Source organism: Sardina pilchardus, chromosome 20 (genome assembly GCF_963854185.1).
Source record: "Sardina pilchardus chromosome 20, fSarPil1.1, whole genome shotgun sequence".
Lineage (NCBI taxonomy): Eukaryota > Metazoa > Chordata > Actinopteri > Clupeiformes > Clupeidae > Sardina > Sardina pilchardus.
In genome coordinates this window covers 734,411-755,410 of record NC_085013.1, presented here as the reverse complement: position 1 = coordinate 755,410, position 21,000 = coordinate 734,411, and the positions used below count along the sequence as shown (strand labels likewise).

At 46.3% G+C, this 21,000-nt stretch overlaps 1 protein-coding gene across 1 annotated transcript in view; it reads left to right on the top strand.

Annotated features, from left to right (window-relative positions):
- Positions 1-21,000, top strand: part of eif2ak4 (eukaryotic translation initiation factor 2 alpha kinase 4) — a 44,412-nt gene that overhangs the window by 13,276 nt on the left and 10,136 nt on the right. Inside the window, exons 18-32 of the mRNA XM_062522445.1 lie at positions 488-567; positions 988-1,089; positions 1,537-1,587; positions 1,865-2,101; positions 3,340-3,415; positions 4,742-4,863; positions 6,622-6,671; positions 6,889-7,057; positions 8,995-9,111; positions 9,866-9,931; positions 11,189-11,359; positions 12,013-12,147; positions 12,722-12,829; positions 13,904-14,032; positions 20,497-20,583. Of these exons, the coding sequence (XP_062378429.1) occupies positions 488-567; positions 988-1,089; positions 1,537-1,587; positions 1,865-2,101; positions 3,340-3,415; positions 4,742-4,863; positions 6,622-6,671; positions 6,889-7,057; positions 8,995-9,111; positions 9,866-9,931; positions 11,189-11,359; positions 12,013-12,147; positions 12,722-12,829; positions 13,904-14,032; positions 20,497-20,583 (1,700 nt within the window). The remainder of the gene's footprint in view (positions 1-487; positions 568-987; positions 1,090-1,536; positions 1,588-1,864; positions 2,102-3,339; positions 3,416-4,741; positions 4,864-6,621; positions 6,672-6,888; positions 7,058-8,994; positions 9,112-9,865; positions 9,932-11,188; positions 11,360-12,012; positions 12,148-12,721; positions 12,830-13,903; positions 14,033-20,496; positions 20,584-21,000) is intronic.

The following is a 21,000-nucleotide window of genomic DNA, read 5'->3' as shown; positions in this document are numbered from 1 at the left end:
TAAAGGAAACTCTTACTGTTTACTCTTGTTTACTCTTGTTGGAGTGCTCTTGTTTGCTTTTCCACATACAGGATGCATTCAAAACCAGTGAGTTGCAAGGTCACACTACGATCACACAGCTCAAAATAAATAGCCATTTATGTAGACCAAAGCCCTGACTATTTTAGATCAAAAGGCCACACAGAAGTCAGAGTGGTAAATGCAACCACATATCGTCATGGATACCCAGGGTATATAGAACATAATGTAGCATTTTAATCTTTTATGTTTGAAGAGTGAGTTCATCTCAGGATCATACTCAGTTGAAGAGTTATCACCAACTGCTAAGCTCAGAGACCACCGGCAAGATGGCACCTTCTGTTTGTTTTTGTTTGTGTCTGTCAAACGGCATACAATGTAACTCCAAATACCCAGTAAGGGGGAAAAATGAAGCCTCTGAAAAGCCTGTGTCATCACTGAAAAACACCTTTCCTCCTCCCTGGAACAGGGAACCTGACTGGCATGGTTGGCACTGCCTTATACGTCAGCCCAGAAGTGCAGGGCAACACGAAGGCCACATACAACCAGGTAAGAAACACAGGGGGGTTAAATGTTACGCTACTTAAGAAACAACTCTAAAATGAGGTATTCATTTGGGGGGATGGGGGAGGGTTATACGCAATGCTAAGGCAGAAACCTTTTCGCTGACAGACCCAATGACTTCCTCACCACAAGGGCCCCTGTACAGTGTGGTGTAAATGGGTTTCCATCCTGCTGTGGTTGGGAGAGGGTCATTGTTTGGCCCATGATGGTTTTATGTGGGCAGATGTGGTCGGGAGGAACGTTAAAGATGTCCGAATCGCAGAAAGAGGTCTGCTCCTGCCGGGAGCCTGTGGAAAAATATATATGTTTTGATTTTATTATGAAGAGGTATTGAGGTTTCTCTCTCTGTCTGCCTGCCTGCCTGTTTGTCTCTGTCTGTCTGTGTGCGCGTGCCTCTCACCACAGAAAGTTGATCTCTTCAGCCTTGGGATTATCCTATTTGAGATGTCCTATAGACCCATGACCACAGCTTCAGAGCGGATCTCAGTCTTGAGCTTGCTGAGAATGGTGAGATTACACACACACACGCTCACGCTCACACACACGCTCACACACACACACACACACACACACACACACACAGCCTCAGAATGAATCTTACACAGTAACTGCAGTACACACACGCACACACACACACACACACACAAAGCCACTGCACTGCTACAGTATCACTTTCCTTTGTAACAACACTCTTGCGCAGCACAGCATAGCAAACAAACCAAAGAGCAGTGAAAATAAAGTAAAGAGATGCTGTACACATACTGTATGTATACCATGTCATATGACACTCCTCTGAATGGTGCATGGCTGAGTTGGACAGGCCACTCTGGAGCCTCTCAGACCTCAGGCGTCTACTGATGGAGCACTCTGATGGATGACTGGAGCTGTTTCTTAAATAGCAGGGGTTATGCAGGGGCCATCACAGTTGACCACTGTTTTGTTTGCTTTTCCTAGGAGTCTGTTGAGTTTCCAGAGGACTTTGTGGAATATGAGAGTGGAACTCAGGTGAGGTTTTGAGTCTTGCTTGAAACTTCGTCGTAAACGTATTTATGCTAAAGTGTAACATCTTTATGTGTTCCATAGATGTATTGAGTTTACTACACCATGAAGACTATGACTAGCTTCTCCCAGACCCACACTCCAGTCACCCCACACCCACACACCAATCCCCTTGTAGCACCACTGTATCCTTAAGCACCAGATCTCTCACCTAGATCTGATCGACGGCGTTGTTCTAGAATATGACACCTGTTTGCGTTGTGCTTGGGCGCTGTCCCTGCAGAGGAAGGTGATTGGCTGGCTGCTGAGTCACGACCCGGCGCTGCGGCCCACCGCTCAGGAGCTGCTGAAGAGCGAGCTGCTGCCGCCGGCCCAGCTGGAGGAGTCGGAGCTGCACGAGGTGCTGCAGCACACCATGGCCAACGTCAACGGCAAGGCCTACCGCACCATGGTCAGCCAGCTCTTCTCCCAGAGCACCTCGCTCGTCATGGACTACACCTACGACATCGACATCCACAAGGTAGCTGCCGGCCCCTGCTCATTCACATGGGGCCATTTAGCATGTAATGAAGAGATGATTATCCATGCAATTCATTCATTGATACATTCATTCATTGGGATTCAGTGTCTTCTCACATTTAAATAGAAGGCGTAGAGAGGCTTTGCTAAAACATGTGAAGGTCAGAGAGAGTGAATAGCAGAGAGGGGTCCATTAGTGGTGTTGTAATGTATTACAGGATTTACTGGCAGTGTTGGCCTAACTCTCACAGGCTTTCCAGGGTGAGACTTTCCCACAACCCAGCAGGCCAGTGATCCAAATAATGAATCCTGATTGACCGTATGGGCTCACCTCGCTACCTCCACAATTGTTTGCAATGATAGTGAGACCCCCCAAACAGCTGAGAGTACCCAGAGTTATGACTGCTTTCTAGAGGAGAATGTAGATAGGAAAGTGCATAACTTCTGAATTTCTCTGTCCCCACCTTCACCTTACTGTGATATATGGGAACTTCTCAGTTCCCACATACAGCATCTATGTCAGATACAACCCATTGCTGAAAAAAAAGACACAACCTCATGATTTTGAACTTCGAGTGGCTTGCATTTTTAGAATAGCCATTTGTTTTCTGCTGTCAGTTGCAACAACTGAATTTGAGTGAGTGGAGGTGAAAAAAAGCTCCCATTTCCATTCAATTTCTACCATGTGATAGGATTGGCTTGGCTTGGCTTGCATGGCTTTTTTGACGGTCAGCAACTCTCAGCAAGGTCTTTTGTGGGCCAGTTTCCCATACTTGGATTAATCCCTCTTCCTGGACGAAAAGATCGTTTCAGTTTTAGGACTAGGACTAGGCTTAATCCATCTATGGGAAACCAACCCAAAATGTAAACATTATGCTGTTGAGATTTCTAGATCTCTTGTCACACCGGTAGCTCATTCTGTTTTCACAGGCTCAGTTCCAATAGTCTGGTCTTACTCTAGGTCCTGTTTAGCACAGTGCTCACTCTTTAGTTTATACACATGGACTAATCTCTCAGAAGAACACATTTCCCAGGGTTTGGTGTTTTTTTGACCCACATTCATAACCTGTAGGTGGCGCTGCAGAGCTTCATGCAAGGCTGTCTTGTGCTCTCTTCATCTGGGATGCATAATGCTGGCTGTGTTTGCGCCTCATCAATGGCTCTCTGTGTGTCTAACCCTCTCTCTCCCTCCCTCCCTCCCTCCCTCTATCCTTCCTTCTGGTTTTTTTCTCGCTCCAGGGCAGTTTTAATTTCAACAGCGCCAAACTGCAACAGTATGTGTACGAAACAATCACCAGGATCTTCAGAAAGCACGGTGAGTCACGCCGCGGCGTGCGAGCCAGCACTCCAGGAAATCCACTCATGTTTGAAACACTCGGAGCCCCTTTTCCCAGGGCGCCCTCTTAAAAACACCAGCGCCACTACCTCCACCTCCGCTAGCTCAGTCTTAGTCACACACCGACTGCTTTTCTCTCCTGGGTCGTGCCATTGGTGTCTCGGGCCACACGAACACGAAACTAAGCCGAGACAGAAATATTAACCCTGAAAGCCGACTCGGGGGAAGTGGGTTTTCTGGTTGGGGCGCCACTGTCATGATTATAGATGGGGGCCTGCCAGCTGTGTGCAGGCTTGTGTGTGGATGGAGACTGTATGGAGGGCAAGCCACAACCGCCCATCATAAAGAGGGATACAGAGAGAGCGAGAGAGAGAGAAAGGGATAAAGAGTGAGAGAGAGAGAGGAAATGTGAACATAAGAGAGGGAGGAACTGAAGGGGGGGGTGTGAGAAAATGGGATTAGGAGAAAGAGAAAAGTTAGGCTGAGCATGAGAGAGAGAGAGAGAGAGTGTGTTGGGGATGAAGAGGGATGGAGACTGCGCTGGGGACATCTTGTGTTAGCTTGCCACACATGCCTTTATTTATCCAGTGGAATAAAAGCTGTGGTGTTGTTCCTTTATTTTGTTTTCCTTTCATGAACCAATATGGAACCAATATGGGGCATGCGTTTGGTTGGCACTCCCACAGTCCCACTCTGAGCCTGTAGGATAGGATAGGATGGGTTTAGAGTGGGTATGTCTCCAACAGCCCTTTGTTTGCTTTGACCCAAGGCGGCTCTTGTGAGGTGTCATTGCACTGATGAATGCCTGTCCATCAGGCCTCAAGCTGTGCTTGTATTGCTTAAAAAGTAGACAATCCACGCACATCCTATTCAACCTGGGTGCCGGAACTTCAGAAGAGGCCATACAAAAAGGATAAAAAGGATAAAAAGTCCGCACACCAGTATAGCTCCCAGTGATTGTTTATTGAAGCAACGTTTCGAGCAGTACGCTCTTCCTCAGGCTTAAACACAATGCATTTTTTGTATTGCTTAACATTGCATTGATGTGTGTGGCTATACACTTGAAGGCTGTGTATAGTGCATAGTAGTCTCAGTTTGTTATGCATATGTGGACATATGGATGTAGCCTCCAGTTGTATGTAACTTAATGTATGGTAGCTTTGATTTCCTTGTGTTTTCGTTAACATACAGCCCTTTGTGTTCTGTGGTGTGCTGTTCCTGATGTGTTATTTAAACTTTGTGTGCGTGTGACTCCCCAAACCCCAACACCCCCCACCCCCCCCCCACACACACACACACACACAGGTGCGGTGCGGCTCCAGACGCCACTGCTGTTGCCTAGGAACCGGACGTTGTATGAGGGCTGTGAGCTGGCCTGCTTCATGGACCACAGTGGCATGCTGGTCACCCTGCCCTATGACTTGCGGGTGTGTATGACAGACAGGAGGTGAACAGTTACGCAGACCAAACAGACAAAAGATGAACACACAGGACTTACTTGGCAGATTCAACACTTAAAGGGATATTCCGCCATTTTTGGAAATACGCTCATTTTCCACCTCCCCTCGAGCAAAACAATCAATATTTACCTTGTTCCCGTTCATCCAGCCAGTCTGTGAGTCTGGCGATACAACTTTTAGCTTCAGCCTAGCATAGATCATTGAATTGGATTAGACCATTAGCTTCTCGCCTGCTAGCTTCATGTTTAAAAGTGACTAAGATTTCTGGTAATTTTCTCATTTAAAACGTGTCTCCTCTCAAGTTAGAAAGTGCAATAAGACCAACTGAAAATGAAACCTGGCGTTTTTCTAGGCTGATTTGACATGGAACTACACTCTCATCTGGCGTAATAATCAAGGCAACTTGCACACTACTGGCACTACTACTGCTTGTTGTCTATGGGGACTATTTTCAGATGCTTCGTACGATATCACTGCGCCTATGGTACGTTTGCAAGTTGCCTCAATTATTAAGCCAGATGAGAGTGTAGTTCCATGTCAAATCAGCCTAGAAAAACGCCAGGTTTCATTTTCAGTTGGTCTTATTGCACTTTCTAACTTGAGAGGAGACACGTTTTAAATGAGAAAATTACCAGAAATCTTAGTCACTTTTAAACATGAAGCTAGCAGGCGAGAAGCTAATGGTCTAATCCGATTCAATGATCTATGCTAGGCTGAAGCTAAAAGTTGTATCGCCAGACTCACAGAATGGCTGGATGAACGAGAACAAGGTAAATATCGATTGTTTTGCTCGAGGGGAGGTGGAAAATGAGCGTATTTCCAAAAATGGCGGAATATCCCTTTAAAGTGATATGTGCTGGGTTGAACACAATGCATGCTGGTTAGAAATGTTGTTCGACTTGGTCAAAGTTACTGTGATGTCACCATGTCACATGACCTTAAGACCTCATGGGAGCAATGTGCCTGCAGTAAACTTGTTCAACATTCAAAGGGATACCTTCTTATATGTGATTTCTCCAAGAATGGTTCTGTAAACGTATTATTCTGCTATTTAATGATGTAGTGTAAACAGATGACACAAAGATCTGTTGAATGTATGCCAACCATGGTTTATTATATCAACATCATAATGATCCATGATAATGATCTATGTAGTCAGTAACCATGTTCATTTCTAATCAGTGCAGTTAAACAAAAACGGTGAACAGGAAGTGAACACAGCTATACAGACACAACAGACAGGAAGTTAACACAGTTACACAGATACAGCAAATAGGAAGTTAATTCCAATGAAATGACATGACTTACATTAACACAGCAGTGAAGAAGTTAATGACACTGCACTAACGCACAAAGTTCATCCCCCTACATTTACACTAGCGTGTGAGAAATTGAATTCCATTTCAATGAGCGGACAGACGATAAGACAGCAGTCGGGAAGTGAATGCCACTGCACTAACTTGGCAGCTGTAGCATCTGTAGCATCCCCTCCATGTCCCAGCCCCCTCCTCTCTCAGTCCTGTAGCTCATTAAAGCATGAAAAGCCATCGGCCATTGATCTCTGCATCACTGACTGGTGTCTCCACAGTTGTATTACTCACTCTTAATTGTGTGCTTGCTCTTTTTCTCTCTCTTTCTCTCTCTCACTCTCTTTCTCTGTCTCACTCTCTCTCTTTCTTTCTCTTTCTCTCTCTGTTTGATGTTGTCCATGACGTTGTGTTGCAGTTGGCTTTCGCAAGATTCATTGCTCGAAACAACATTTCACACTTAAAAAGGTAATTACTGAAGCTCTTGCTCAGATTTCAGTGCCCTTCTATATTTTTCTGAAGTAGAACACAGGATCCAAGAATAGCCTAATAAACAATGTGTTTAAAAGTAAACCACACTTGGCAGCGGTGTTGTTGTAGTGTTGTGGTTGTTTGTGCCCCATCCAGGGACAATTGGGCTCCCAGTGCTGCTCTTCTTATCTGTCTGCTTGTTTCTCCCTGACAGGTACAGCATAGAGCGTGTGTTTCGGCCGCGGAAGCTGGACCGCTCGCACCCTCGGGAGATGCTGGAGTGCGCCTTGGACATCGTGAGCCCCATCACCAACACCCTGCTGCCTGACGCAGAGACCATCTACACCATCTCGGAGATCATCCAGGAGTTCAGTGCTCTGCAGGTTAGTGCATGCTGCATCTGTCCGTGTGTGCTCTTGTGTGTGCCAGGTTCTCTATCTCTGTCTCTGTCTCTCTGTGCGTCTGTTAGTGCACGTGTGTGCATGTGTGTGTGTTGGTGTATGTGTCTGTCTGTTTGCCATTAACTAGTTGGTTCTGCTGTATTCTGTTTTGCCCTCTGCCCTTAACACCTTGTTGGTACTCATTGGAACAGCAATTGAGGTGCCTCCATATTAGCCACCAAACCTTTTTTTTCGTTTGCCTTGAGTTTGCGGGGGACGTTGAGAAGACGTTGTGAAGACAAGCAAATGATCCAAGGAGGTAGTTCACAGTGAACATTCTCCAGATTGAAACAAGCCACTGGTGTCAGGGGTTCACCCTCCTTAAACGAGAGCCCAGTGTATGCACAGCTCCCACTGAGGGTGCAGGAGTTGACCTGCAGCCATTAGCTCCACTGGCTGACCAGCCTTCCAGAGAGAGCCGCCCGGCACGGCCATTTCCTGTGTCACCAGTTCACAGCTCAGGATGTTTGAACAGCTGGATTGCACCTGTACAGCTGGATGCGTTCACCAGTGTCATTAGGCCTTTATGTGTCAGACAGGTGCTCTATGCCTCATTATGTGTGTGTGTGAGTGTGTGTGTGTGAGGGAGAGAGAAAGACAATGTCTAGAGAGAAGAGAAAGAGACTGGTGGGGATACCTATATCTATATATTGTTTTTCTTTCACCACTGCTGTTGACTTGTATCAGGATATTACGTCAGGTCGTCTGTTTTCATCCGATTACACTGAAGTACTTTTAGTAAGAAAGCTTCAACTTCCACACTTTGACTTAATGCGGTATGGCTCAGTAGATGTTCTGGTTGGTGAAGTTGTAGACCGGTTGAGTAAATCCATCAACAGTGGTAATCTTCTTTGACCATGCTATGGCAAATATCACTTTGGTTCACTTGTAAACGGACACACGTAAACCCTTTTGTTACACACCCCAGCTGTTGTATCTTGGAGACACTGACTAGGGTTGTCAGGTCATTGTTTGACCTGATTTTGTTAGAACTTATGATGAACTGTTTTGAGTCTGTTTGTGGCGGGGACCTGGCAACGCTTCACCTCACTAAACCCTTAGAGACTCCGAGTATCCAACATCAGAGAGATGGAGAGTCTGTTCCACAGCACTGCCCTGGGGCTAGGAGTTACACACACACACACACACACACACACACACACACACACACAGATGAGGATACGCACATACATGCATATACATAAAGACACATTCACACAGTGTATACGAATAGACAACCATGCACACACACACACACACACACACACACACACACACACACACACACACACACACACACACACACACACACACACACACACACATACACATACACACACACACACACAACACACACATACACACACACACACACACACACACACACACACACACACACACACACAGCAGACACAGCACACTGATAATTCAGCTCAGAAGTTTTGAGTCACTCTGAATAACTGGACAGGGCAGCATAGGCCACAATGAATCATGACAGCGAATTGTTTGGCAGCACCATTTCAAAGCTGGACCCTTTTCTCTTGTATGTGTGTGGGCTGATTGTAATCATTCTGCATTGTCCTCAGTGTTTACATGTTTGTGTGCGCAGAGTGTATTTTTTCTGTTCTTTTTTCCAAAAATAAGAAATGTTGTACATGCTGCACCACTCTGCCTTTGCTCTTCCTCCTGTACTGGTAGAGCATGCATGTGATGTGTGAGCATTATATAGTGTTTGAAATGATTGCCGCTCACTTTACCTCTATCTGACACCTGTCCTGATTCCTATTAGTGTTCTGGGATATGGCACACTAACTCATTCATGTGCACACTAACTATGTGTGTGTGTGTGTGTGTGTGTGTGTGTCTTTGTCTGTGTCCAGGAGAGGAACTACACCGTCTACTTGAACCACACCAGCCTGCTGAGGGCCATTCTGCTGCACAGCGGTGTGCCGGAGGACAAACTCATGCAGGCAGCCAACATCCTGTGTGACTCCATGGTGAGAGCCACACCACAGGCTGTATGTGCTGAAGGATTGATCAAGTGGACATACATACTCATTTCTTCTTTCACAAGTTCCTTTTATCCAGAGAGACTTATGAATGAGGTCACTCAAAACAGAGTTACTGTTTTAATGAATGATGCCATAACTTCTCAAATTTATTTTGATTACATTTCACAAATTTTAACAAATCCCAACCTCGGGATCAGCGAAGGCTTAGTTTTTTGAAGTTATTTAGAAGTTTTTTTAGAATGTTCACTCTGAATGCAGCATAATCCTGAAGAGTCGTCAGCCCTGAGAATGAAGGCAGCACAGGAAATGAGGGCGTGCTGATGAGACGCTAGTTGGCTAATAGGCCATTCTAATCAGTTAGCTGAATCATCCGTTCCTGTCAGTGCTCCTGATGCTGGTTCTGCTGTGTTACCAGAGAGTGCTGGATCTATTTAGGGATAATCAAAGGGAGTCATCTGAGAGTAGGAGTTGGGCAGACGGGTGGAGTCTTGTGTTGGAAGGGAAAAACAGCCTTCCAGTTTCTTACTCTCAGCTGTGTGGAACCTTATCAAATGTTTGGTTACATCTTTTTTCTGTTTTAACTTTGCATGAACAATGAGTACTGTCTGGCAAGGATTGCCATTTGAGTCACCATCTCTCTCACACACACAGACACACACAGACACACACAGACACACACAGACACACACACACACACACACACACACACACTAATACACTTACACTTTTTGTGTTCCAGGGTGAAAAGCTCACAAAGCGAGAAGTGGAGGCCAAGTTCTTTAACTTATCCCTGTCCAACAACAGCGTGAGTCCCCTCTCTTCCTGCTCCAGGTTTGGTTAGCTCCACACTCCCTCTCCCCTGGACACATTACGGCCTAATGTCTTCCCCAGGAAAGGGCTACGTGTATAGGCCAAGCCCAGTGAAATCACCATGTGGATGATGGCCGCCTTTATGTGAGCTGCGGGCTCATCCAGACCTGGGGAGCAGGTCCTGCATGTGAAATGAGAGCTGTCCAGTAACAGCTGGAGTCCCCTTCCTGTGCCACCGAGCCTGCTGGGCTGGAGGCAGCCGCTTCAGCTGGAGCATCCCCTGGGTTGGCAGGGTTCAGCTCAAAATAGGTTTCCAGAGAGAAGGGGAAAAACGGCAATGAGGTTTTGGTTAATATCCCTGAATGAAGTTGGATCTGAGAAGGGTTGATTCATGAATGAAACAGGCCCCCAGGTGTAGATTTGTCTCCCGTAAATATTTGGAGCTGTGGTCCAGTCCTTCCTGGTTATTTCTGTGTTGAGGGAGATCATCTTAACAGAGAGGCATTTGCATGGGTCTGAAAATACTTGGAATTTAATCTATTCTCTATGATTGCAGTTAGTGTAATTACCTGTTAATGATGTATCTTAAAAATCATCTAGTGGTTTCCTTTCAAAAGATGTCCTGCTCTTACCCTCGCTTTTACAAGACTAATTGGACTAACTAATTGGAACATCTAGTACAATCATTACTGTGTGTGTGTGTGTGTGTGTGTGTGTGTGTGTGTGTGTGTGTGTGTGTGTGTGTGTGTGTGTGTGTGTGTGTGTGTGTGTGTGTGTGTGTGTGTGTGTGTGTGTGTGTGTGTGTGTGTGTGTGTGTGTGTGTGTGTAAACTGCCCAGCCAAAAATAAGGTCACCACCTGGATTTAAGTCTAAATTCAGCAACGTTACGTGCCCAAAGAATGAGGTCAGTCAGTTGACTATCTGGATATACTGAATGACCAGGTTATTCCATCAATGAATTTTTGGCACGGGCATATTCCAAGATGACAATGCCAGGATTCATCGGGTTCAAATTGGTGGTTCAGGGAGCGTAAGACATCACCAGACACAGAGTCCAGACCTTAACCCCCGTTGAGAATCTGGGATGTGCTGGAGTGGACTTTGCGCAATGCATGCTGTAATCAAAGCTGAAGGCGCTCCAACAAAATATTACAGTGTGTGACCTGTTTTTTGGCCAGGCAGTGTGTGTCTACAGTATACAGTATGTATGTATCTAAGATCTAATCAATAGACTTGTGTCCTGTCACATCAGCTGCAGACTCTGTACAAGTTCATTGAGCAGAAGGGTGAGCTGCAAGACCTGGTGCCCTCGCTGGACTTCCTGACCAAGCAGAAGACGGCCGTCACCCAGCTGGTCAAGCAGGGCGTCAAGGAGCTGGAGGAACTCACCAGCCTGCTCAGGAAGCTGGGCATCAAGCTGCAGGTACAGCCTCATTAGAGGTTGAGCGATTGCATAGCAGTAGACTGTTATATACAAAGTTAAAGTTATTGTTTTTTTGTGACCACTCACATTATGGTGATTTAGCTTGTAATGTCTGGCAGTAAACATAAACATGCCAGACCTCAGACCACATATCAGCCAGATATTGTAAAAAAAACGGCATCATGTTAGATCAGATTAGATTAGATTAGATTAGACACAACACGACATGTTACACAGTGGAGTCACCCTCTTAACTCCTCATAGGCACCGTAGACTTCAAGTTGTAGGAAACAGTAATATACAGTCATAAACTGAGATTTAAATTTGTTTGAAAATAAGTTAGTGTATCTAAGAAGTAAGAACTGTGTGGCAGAGAGACCACAATGTTCAACTTGATATGCACTTAAATGTCAGATCAGCATAAAGTAAACATATAGCTTAACTCATAAGTTTACATGCAGAAGAGGTTAGGAATGTGTAATAACCATGTTATAGGACAATCAAACTTACTCTCCGATCTGGCATGGACTCACCTTTAACTTAAACCTTGAACTGACACCTTGAGACAATGTAAATTGTTAATGGTTCTGTGTAGATACATGAAAGTGAGTTAAGTTAGAACTCAGCAGCCGTCTCTGTCTCTTTTTCCTCAGGTGATGGTGAACCTGGGCCTTGTCTATAAGATCCAGAATCACAGGGGCGTCATCTTCCAGTTTGTGGCCTTCGTCAGGAAGCGCAGACGCACCGTGCCCGACATCCTCGCCGCAGGTGGCCGCTACGACCACCTGGTATGACCAATGCCCAACCTGTCCTAGACTACAGGGCATGGTGTTCAGGCCTGGACTTGGACAGGGTTTAGTCCATCAGATGAATCCTGAGTGACTCCAAAATGGATTTAGCTCTTACACTGTGCTGGTTCTGTGCTGGTTACAGATAATTGTGCCAGGTCAAGATTTGGGGTCTCAGACATTTCTTAATCACCTATGATGATCAAAATGTTTTCAGTTTGTCATCTCTTTAGAGCCTGGCTAGAGATACAGTGAATATGTTATGACTATCCTAACTGGTACATGGATGTGTGAGAACTGAGCCATAGGTCTTGCTAGAGTGGGCGTAAAAGGGGAAAGAGCAGTGTCCTTTGGTGGGAAACTATTGTGTCACTTTAGATGTGGATTGATGACTGACACGCAGACCATAAAATATCTCCCCATAAAACTTTAGCTGAAACTAAAGTTGATCCAGTTGGACCAGCAACTAATGTGGCATGGCATTCAATCCATGTCAACATCTGCTGTTTCAGATGTTCTGTGTGTTTGACTTTCTTCCCTGCTGTTTTTTTCCACCCTGTTGTCCTGTGTGTAGATCTCGGAGTTCCGCGGGCCGGTGGGACCAGGCCCCACACCCTCAGCAGTCGGGGTGAGCGTGGCGCTGGATAAGATCTGTGGCGCTGTGGCCTCTATGGAGGAGCCGGTGGGTCAAACAGACTTTTTTGGTTTTCGTCTTTGCCCCCACTTCTTTTTTAGGGTTGCTTGAACAATGAATGATTCATGAGTTGGCTAAAAAGAGCTGTACGTGTGTTCCTGGAAGAGATTGCGGCTGATAATGTGTTTTTTAGACCACTGCTGTGCTATGCTGGGCTTGCTGTTAACGTTTGAGTGGATGCTGTGGAATGGTATTGCAGACACAGAGAGCTATTCTAATTTCAATAGACATTGAATTTGTTATTTTCAGTTTCACATCTGTTGCTTTCTGTATGCAAGCTAGCATTACTTTGCTGTTTTAAATTGAGTTTGCAGAGATAGTGAAAAGTCTAAGTGAACTGTTATTGCTGCTTTCTGAGTTTATGGTGGTGTAGCTGATATCTGCTGGGGTTGGATTTTTCTGGTTTGAATGTCTTGGTCAAATTGAGGATGGTCAGGCTGTATAGATTTCCTCTGCTGTCAAATGATTTTGCAAGAACACATTTTTGCCATAGTTATGCAGTTATGTGTGAAACAAAATTGGCATTCTTTATTCAATTTCGAGGGGCAGTGTGTATCAGTATGACAGCATGCAAGTTAGGGCCATGTCATTAATCCAATGAATCGATTATGAAAAGAGCATATTGTAATTGAAACCTAATGTAACAAAATATTAATTATTTCAAACAATGATTTCTCCTATCTTGATTTGTTGTTTGCATAATCTCTTTTCATGTTTTTTGATTTGTATTATATTTATTCAATTTAAAGTTGTGCAAGTTCTGATAATGGAGTAATTGTGTTCAATAATAGTGATCTCAATATTGAACAAAATAATGGTGATAATGATTTTCACCATGATGGAGCAGCCCTAATGTGTGTGTGCATGTGTGTGTTTTAGAGTGATGGTGACCTTCACCCTTGTCTTCCTACTGTGCCTTTAATTGGCTTGCCCTGTCAGATCTCCTGTTTATGTTTCTGTTCTCTCTCTCTCCGTCTTACTTCCTTTCTCCCTTCTTTTCTTTCTCTTTATACTTTACCCCTCCCTCTCTCTCTCTCTCTCTCTCTCTCTATCCCTCCTCAGCCCCAGGTAAGCTCCTGTGATGTGTTGGTGGTTCCTGTGGGTCACACCTCAATGGCTCGGGCCATCAACGTTACCCAGAAGCTGTGGACGGCTGGCGTGTCTGCTGACATGGTCTATGACATCTCTCAGGTCAGTGCTCTTCCGGTAATGTGTGTGTGTGTGTGTGTGTGTGTATGTGTCTGTGTGTGAGAGGTAGGGGAATGCTGGGGGTTGGGAACAGTTGTCAATCAACAGGATAAAATGTGTTTGTAGTGCATTTTGAGTACAACTATTATGAAAAATGGAAGCATACATATGGAAATTATTTCCCATAGTCCACGTGCTAAAGTTTCACGTCAGCCGCCAAAGAATTGACTGCTACGGACCATTTCACTGACGGAAGAAAGTTCCACTCCACACAGGCTCCTGGGGTGTCGGGAGCATGTACTCAGTCTTGTGGGCCATGGGTCTTGTGCTACAGCAACAGCTTGCACAAGATATTACTGTGCCCTACCAAAAGGTGGCAGCACTGTGAGCGTTTTGTCCCTAACAGCAACAGCACTGTTGATTTTTCCATAGCTTTATGATGAGACAAGGAAGGCTTTTCAATAGTCAGGACGCATGTAACGGTGCGGTATTGGTTTGTGAGGCTCTGCGTAGAATTGTGATTCAGTCCATCTGTACAAGACTGTGTGTGCATGGCAGGGCTCTTGGTCAAGGTGACTGGAGAGGTCCACTGTGAGCGTACAGTACAGTATGTGCCATTGCTGTGTGGCCTAAGCACTGGGCTCCTGTACTCTACTGACGTGTGGGGGTGTTGAGCGCTCATCTGGGACTGGCCCACTGGGCTTTCACTTGTGCTGCTCTACTACAGGGGGGACTGCTGCACTTCTCACATTCATTTAGTGTATTTTGAGGTGTGTGTGTGTATATGTGTGTGTGTGAGATGTGATGTGTATTTAATCTCAGGACGTCAAGATGTGTGTGCATAAGTGTCATTTTACAGGTTTGTGTTGAATGTCTGCATGGAGAGAGAGTGCACAATGGAGAAGTTATATGTTTAATCTGTCTGTGTGCATTTGGTGCGATAGTCCAGCTAGCTGTGTGTGTGTGTGTGTGTGTGTGTGTGTGTGTGTGTGTGTGTGTGTGTGTGTGTGTGTGTGTGTGTGTGTGTGTGTGTGTGTGTGTGTGTGTGTGTGTGTGTGTGTGTGTGTGTGTGTGTGTGTGTGTGTGTGTGTGTGTGTGTGTGTGTGTGTGTGTGTGTGTGTGTGTGTGTGTGTGTGTGTGTGTCCCTGCTCACTGCTGCCATGGCTCTGTCACATTCTTCATGTTTATGTTACAGGCTGATCTCAGTGATCTCAGCCCAAGAACTGTGCGTCATCACTGGACCCTCACTGCACTTCTCTCTCTTTCTCTCTCTCTCTCTCTCTCTCTCACACACACACACACACTCACACCATCCTTCTTTCTATCACATATGCCATACACACTTTCTCCCCCTCTAGTTCTCACATACACACACATACATACACTATACTTCTTTGCATTGCAAACATGAAGTCAACGTTTTCTCAGTCCATTTCTCTCTCACACACACACACACACACACACACACACACACACACACATACACACGCACACACAGGTTTCTCTCTCTCTCTCTCCCGCTCTCCCTCCCAGCCATACTTGTTTGTTCTCAGTGGTGAAAGTGATCGTGTTCATCCCATTCATCATGAGCTAATCCAAATCAGTGTTGGGCTCACACTGGTGCAGTTTTCTCATCACACGGCTTCATCCGCCTTTCATCCCCGCCTCACCTTTTTCTCCTCCTCTGATCAGATTTCCTGCTTCCCACAGTTGAAACTCCGTCTCCATCGCTCTCCCTCCTTTCCTCTCCCTCTCTCTCTGTCCCTCTCTCTTTCTTCAGGACACACACACACACACACACATCCTCACACATCCTCTCAGTTCACCCTTTCTGTTTCATTCACTCTTCCTCTCGCTCTCTCTTTACTCTCCTTTCTATTTCTGTCCCCCTGTCTCTATCTCTTTCTCACTTTTCCCTCTCATTCTGTATCTATCTGTCCCCAATTCTCTCACTATTTCTTTCTCTCACTCTGTCGTTCTTGTTCTCTTTCTCCCTCTCTCTCTCGATCTATCTCTCTCTCTCTCTCTCTCTCACACACCGCAACCCCTCTATTCCTTCACTGGCACTTGCTCTCTGCAGATTGCCCAACTCCATTCCCTTGATCCAGGATAAGCACAGAGAGACTTGGCTTGGCTCTCTCTGTCTCTCTCTCGATCTCTCTCTCTCTCTGCTCTGCTCTATTTGCTGGAGACTAAATTACAAATGCCATGGCAGTGGTATGTCCAACACATCAGGGCCTTTTTACAGAGGAGCCACGGCTCAGACACTCAGCCAGGTAAACATGCAGGCAGACAGGCAGGCAGCTAGACAGCTTGGCATGGAGGCATATAGACAGGCAGGCAGCTAGACAGCTTGGCATGGAGGCAGACAGGCAGGCAGCTAGACAGCTTGGCATGGAGGCATATAGACAGGCAGGCAGCTAGACAGCTTGGCATGGAGGCAGACAGGCAGGCAGCTAGACAGCTTGGCATGGAGGCATATAGACAGGCAGGCAGCTAGACAGCTTGGCATGGAGGCATATAGACAGGCAGGCAGCTAGACAGCTTGGCATGGAGGCAGACAGGCAGGCAACTAGACAGCTGGGCATGGAGGCATATAGACAGGCAGGCAGCTAGACAGCTTGGCATGGAGGCAGACAGGCAGGCAGCTAGACAGCTTGGCATGGAGGCATATAGACAGGCAGGCAGCTAGACAGCTTGGCATGGAGGCATATAGACAGGCAGGCAGCTAGACAGGTAGGCATGGAAGTATGGAGGGGGACCATGGGACCAGGGAGGCAAGGAGGCCCAAAACAATCCATGTGATGGGGTGAAGGAAGACCAGCTCGGTCTGGCACAGAGGGAGGAAAAAGTCAACTGCTCATTTAACTGGTCAGTCCACAGGGTTTAAGGGACGTAGAGATGAAATGAATGGGATTGGGATTGGAGGCCTTAGTCCAGCATCTGCTACATTTGATGGCCCAAAAGGTGCCTGCTCTAGCATGTTTTAGTTCTGTGCACCATTGGTACATTTATGCAAATATTGCTGTACAGCTGTCTTGTAAGTATGCAAGTATGTAAGTAAATCTGCCCATCTGAGCAGGGCTAGAGGCAAAATGGTGGATCAGTGGAGCTTATCAGTTGGGCAGTGTGGGTAGTTGAGGAGAGGGGGAATCAGGGGGAAGGTGAGAGAGATGATGAGAGAGAGATGAACATTTGAGGAATGAAAGAGTGAGAGAGAGATGGGAATAAAGACCACAGACTGATGGAGACTGAGCAGAATAATAGAGAGAGGTAGAGGGACAGTGAGGGAGATGAAAGAGAGAGGGATAGGGAAGAAGTGGAAGAGAGAAAGAATCCCCTTGAGAGGAAGCAAGGCACAAGATGAGAGGAGATGAAATATGAGAGGAGGAGAGGGAGAGAAGGATCAAGGAGGGCTGTATGGTCAGGTGAAGGGGTGTGTGTGTGTGTGTGTGTGTTCTAGCGTTCTTGCGGAGTGTTTTCCCGATGAAAACACTCCGCAAGAACGCACTCATACCTTCTCTCTTAAACACAGCACACACACACACACACATATAAATCCCTTCTCTCTCACACACTGCCTACACAAAACACATATGCAACTCCCTCTCACATACTATCACAAGGAAAATAGAAGCACACACACACACACACACACACACACACACACACACACACACACACACACACCCTTAGAAATGTCCTCATGCTGCTATGAGAACACAGAATCACAGAATTCCTCATATATCTGCTGACATGCACACACACACACGTTTTTGGAAGCACAGATACACCATATATGCTTTCCTTATCCGACATTAATCTCACCAGTCTCTTACTCAGAGACGCACATGCACACACACACACACACACACACAGTCTTCACACCCGAGCCAGGGGTGAGTGCATTACCTGGGCAGCCGGTGGGGTGTTTTGGCAGGGCCGCTGCTCTCCAAGCCAAACATGGTGCCGTGGCGGTCCGGAGGAATTTATGAGCCGAGAGCTCGGCCGCTCCCCACACACTAGTGATGCGCGGTTCAGCCCATTACCCGCGGGTCGGGCGGATTTGGGTAGGCCTGATAGTTTTTTCTAAATATTGCGGGTGGGTCGGGTCAAAAAAGTAAAAATGCACATTTCTCACTTGTTAACTTCCGACATATTAGGTGGCGATGCGCCTGCAATACAGGAGGTGTGGTCGAGCGCAAAACATAATTTCTCCTAAATTCAGCACCCAATTGCGCCATGCGTGACTGACTGAAAAAGTCAATCGCGCATTCGCTACTTTATGGACATGGAGCCTAATGATCTGGGATATCGAAGGTTGTGCACAATGCGAGAACACCTCGCTTCTGTCATAGGCTACACGAATAAACAGCTGTGCTTGTTAAATGCTTGGCAGTGTTAAACGCAAAAGTAGGCTAGCCTATGAAGTTGCAAGGGGAAATATGAATGGCAACTTGTTATGAAGATGAGATTTAACACTAGCTATGTCTAGGCTGCAGATTATGAATGGTGTGGAGGAGCGCAGATTGTCAAAATGACCGATCATTGTAACCCGCTGTTGTCCTCATGTGGGCTAATTAGGCTAGGAAAGACGTTAAATGCGTTTTTTCCTTTCCGCGGGTCGGGTCGGATTTGGGTCACAATTCGAACATATTTTTGCGGATTGGGCGGGGCGGTTTGGATCTCCTGAAAAGTCGGGTTGGGGCGGGTTTTAAAAAAAGCCCACCCGCGCATCACTACCACACACACATTTCCCTCTCCGCGCGGCCAGCCAGGCCTCTGGCACCGGGCAGCGCGTAGCGGGCAGCCGCGCGTCAGGCCTGCTGCGGCCACTGATCCAGGATCTGTGTCAGCTCTTCAGCAGTTGGTGACCGCTGCTAGCAGTCAGCCCAGAGTGTCTGTCACGCACACACAGCAAGAAGCAAACAAACAACAAACAAGGCACAGAATGAGACACACTCGCGTGCGCACACACACACACACACACACACACACACACACACACACACACACACACACACTCTGCATCCATGGTGCTGATTGCGCAACACAAGTGAAGTCATGCAAGCACACAAATGCTCACACCAGGTCTCCTCCTTGCATAAGTCCTTCTTAAGTCTTTGAACAGATTGCAGTTGGTTTCCTATCCTCCCTCTCTCTCTCTCTCTCTCTCTCTCTCTCTCTCTCTCTCTCTCTCTCTCTCTCTCTCTCTCTCTCTCTCTCTCTCTCTCTCTCTCTCTCTCTCTCTCTCTCTCTCTCTCTCTCTCTCTCTCTCTTCTGACACACACGCACAAACACACACAGGAATACACATTTACATGAAGTCCAAAATAAGCAGGTAGCTGTGGCAACAAAATAAATAAGCAACTGAGAAGTCTTGCTTCCTCTCCCTGCCTTAACCTGTCCATTCACACAACACACACACACACGCAGCCACAGAGCGAGCCTGTTCCAGGAGCACAGGGCTTCTGCTGTTCCACTGAGGTGGCGTGTGTGTATGTGTTTAAGTGTACACGCATGTGTGTTTGATCAGGGGGGAGTCGGTGGGTGTGTATTTGCGTCTGAGTTGGTGTGTATTTGAGCATGGTGGTGGAGAAAGAGTGACTTTATGTGCTTCTGCTGGGGAGGGTGAGTGATGGACTCTGTGTGTGTGTGTGTGTGCGCGTGTGCTCACGTGTGTATGTGTGTGTGTCAGACAGAGCTCCAAGAGCCAAGGCTCACGAGCCCACAGGCCTCATTAAGGCAACCGTCAGTCAGCCGAGACAGACAGGTGATGTGTGTGTGTGTGTGTGTGTGTGTGTGTGTGTGTGTGTGTGTGTGTGTGTGTGTGTGTGTGTGTGTGTGTGTGTGTGTGTGTGTGTGTGTGTGTGTGTGTGTGTGTGTGTGTGTGTGTGTGTGTGTGTGTCTGTGTGTGTCTGTGTGTGTGTGTGTGTGTGTTTTCCCCCAGGTGATGGCCAGTCGGCACCAGGAATTTCCGCCTCAGGGTGATGTTGTTCAGGCGTCGGTTTGAAGAATTAAATGACCTGCTTTGCTGTTTGTTCATTTTCAAACGTGTATCCTGTAGAGCTGTGTACCCCAAGCTCTGTTTGTCCATTGCACTTGCCATACCTGAGGGTGCTGTAAATGATGAAGAGTTATTAGTTGTCTGTCTAGTAAACGTTTGGTCATCCTCATGGCCTCCCAACTGTTTGGGAGACTTGGCCACAGTATTGGAACACATTTTTTATCTCCTGTTGCTGTTGACATTCATGTGTAGTTGTTTTTTTTTTTATTGTTGTTGTTTTTTACTTCTCTTTTCTGTCTGACCTTTTTTATTTTTTATTCTCTGCCTGTTTCCCCTACACTATTTGTCTGTAATATTTGTTTTTCCTACCACTGTCTAACTGTGATTCTCTCTTTCTTCTTCTCTGTTTCTTTCTGTATGCTCTCCTTCTCTCTGTTTTCTCTCTGCTCTCCCTCTCTAGTCTCAGGAGGCTCTGTTGGAGCAGTGCAGACAGGCTGGCATGGCCTTCATGGTGATGGTGTCTGACAAGGAGGGGAACTACTGCAAGGTGAGCACAGACACAACAGTAACAGTCAATACTGTAAGTAGTCAACAGTAAATAAAAGACTGCAAGTGGCTATTTGGGGAGGGTGCTGATCCACCCAGTTATTTGCTCAGGATGTTGCCCGGTATGAAATTAGCACGCTGGTCTCACCGTATTGTTGTTTTATTAGCATTAGTTCATTTTTGCTCCTTGTCCAACTTTGTCCATCGTTTAGGGAGGTCAAAGGTTCCGAGCCCTAGGAGACCATTACTGATGGTGAAAAAAGCATGCCTTAGCTGAACTGTAGCTCGCTGTGGAAAATGACTAAATGAAAGCGTATACTAAATAAATAAAAGCAGAACGTAATGTAGCGAATGACAGAGTAGTAACAGCCATTGGGAGCCAAAGAGCTGTGGGTTTAGAGGGCAGTTGAGCTCTGGT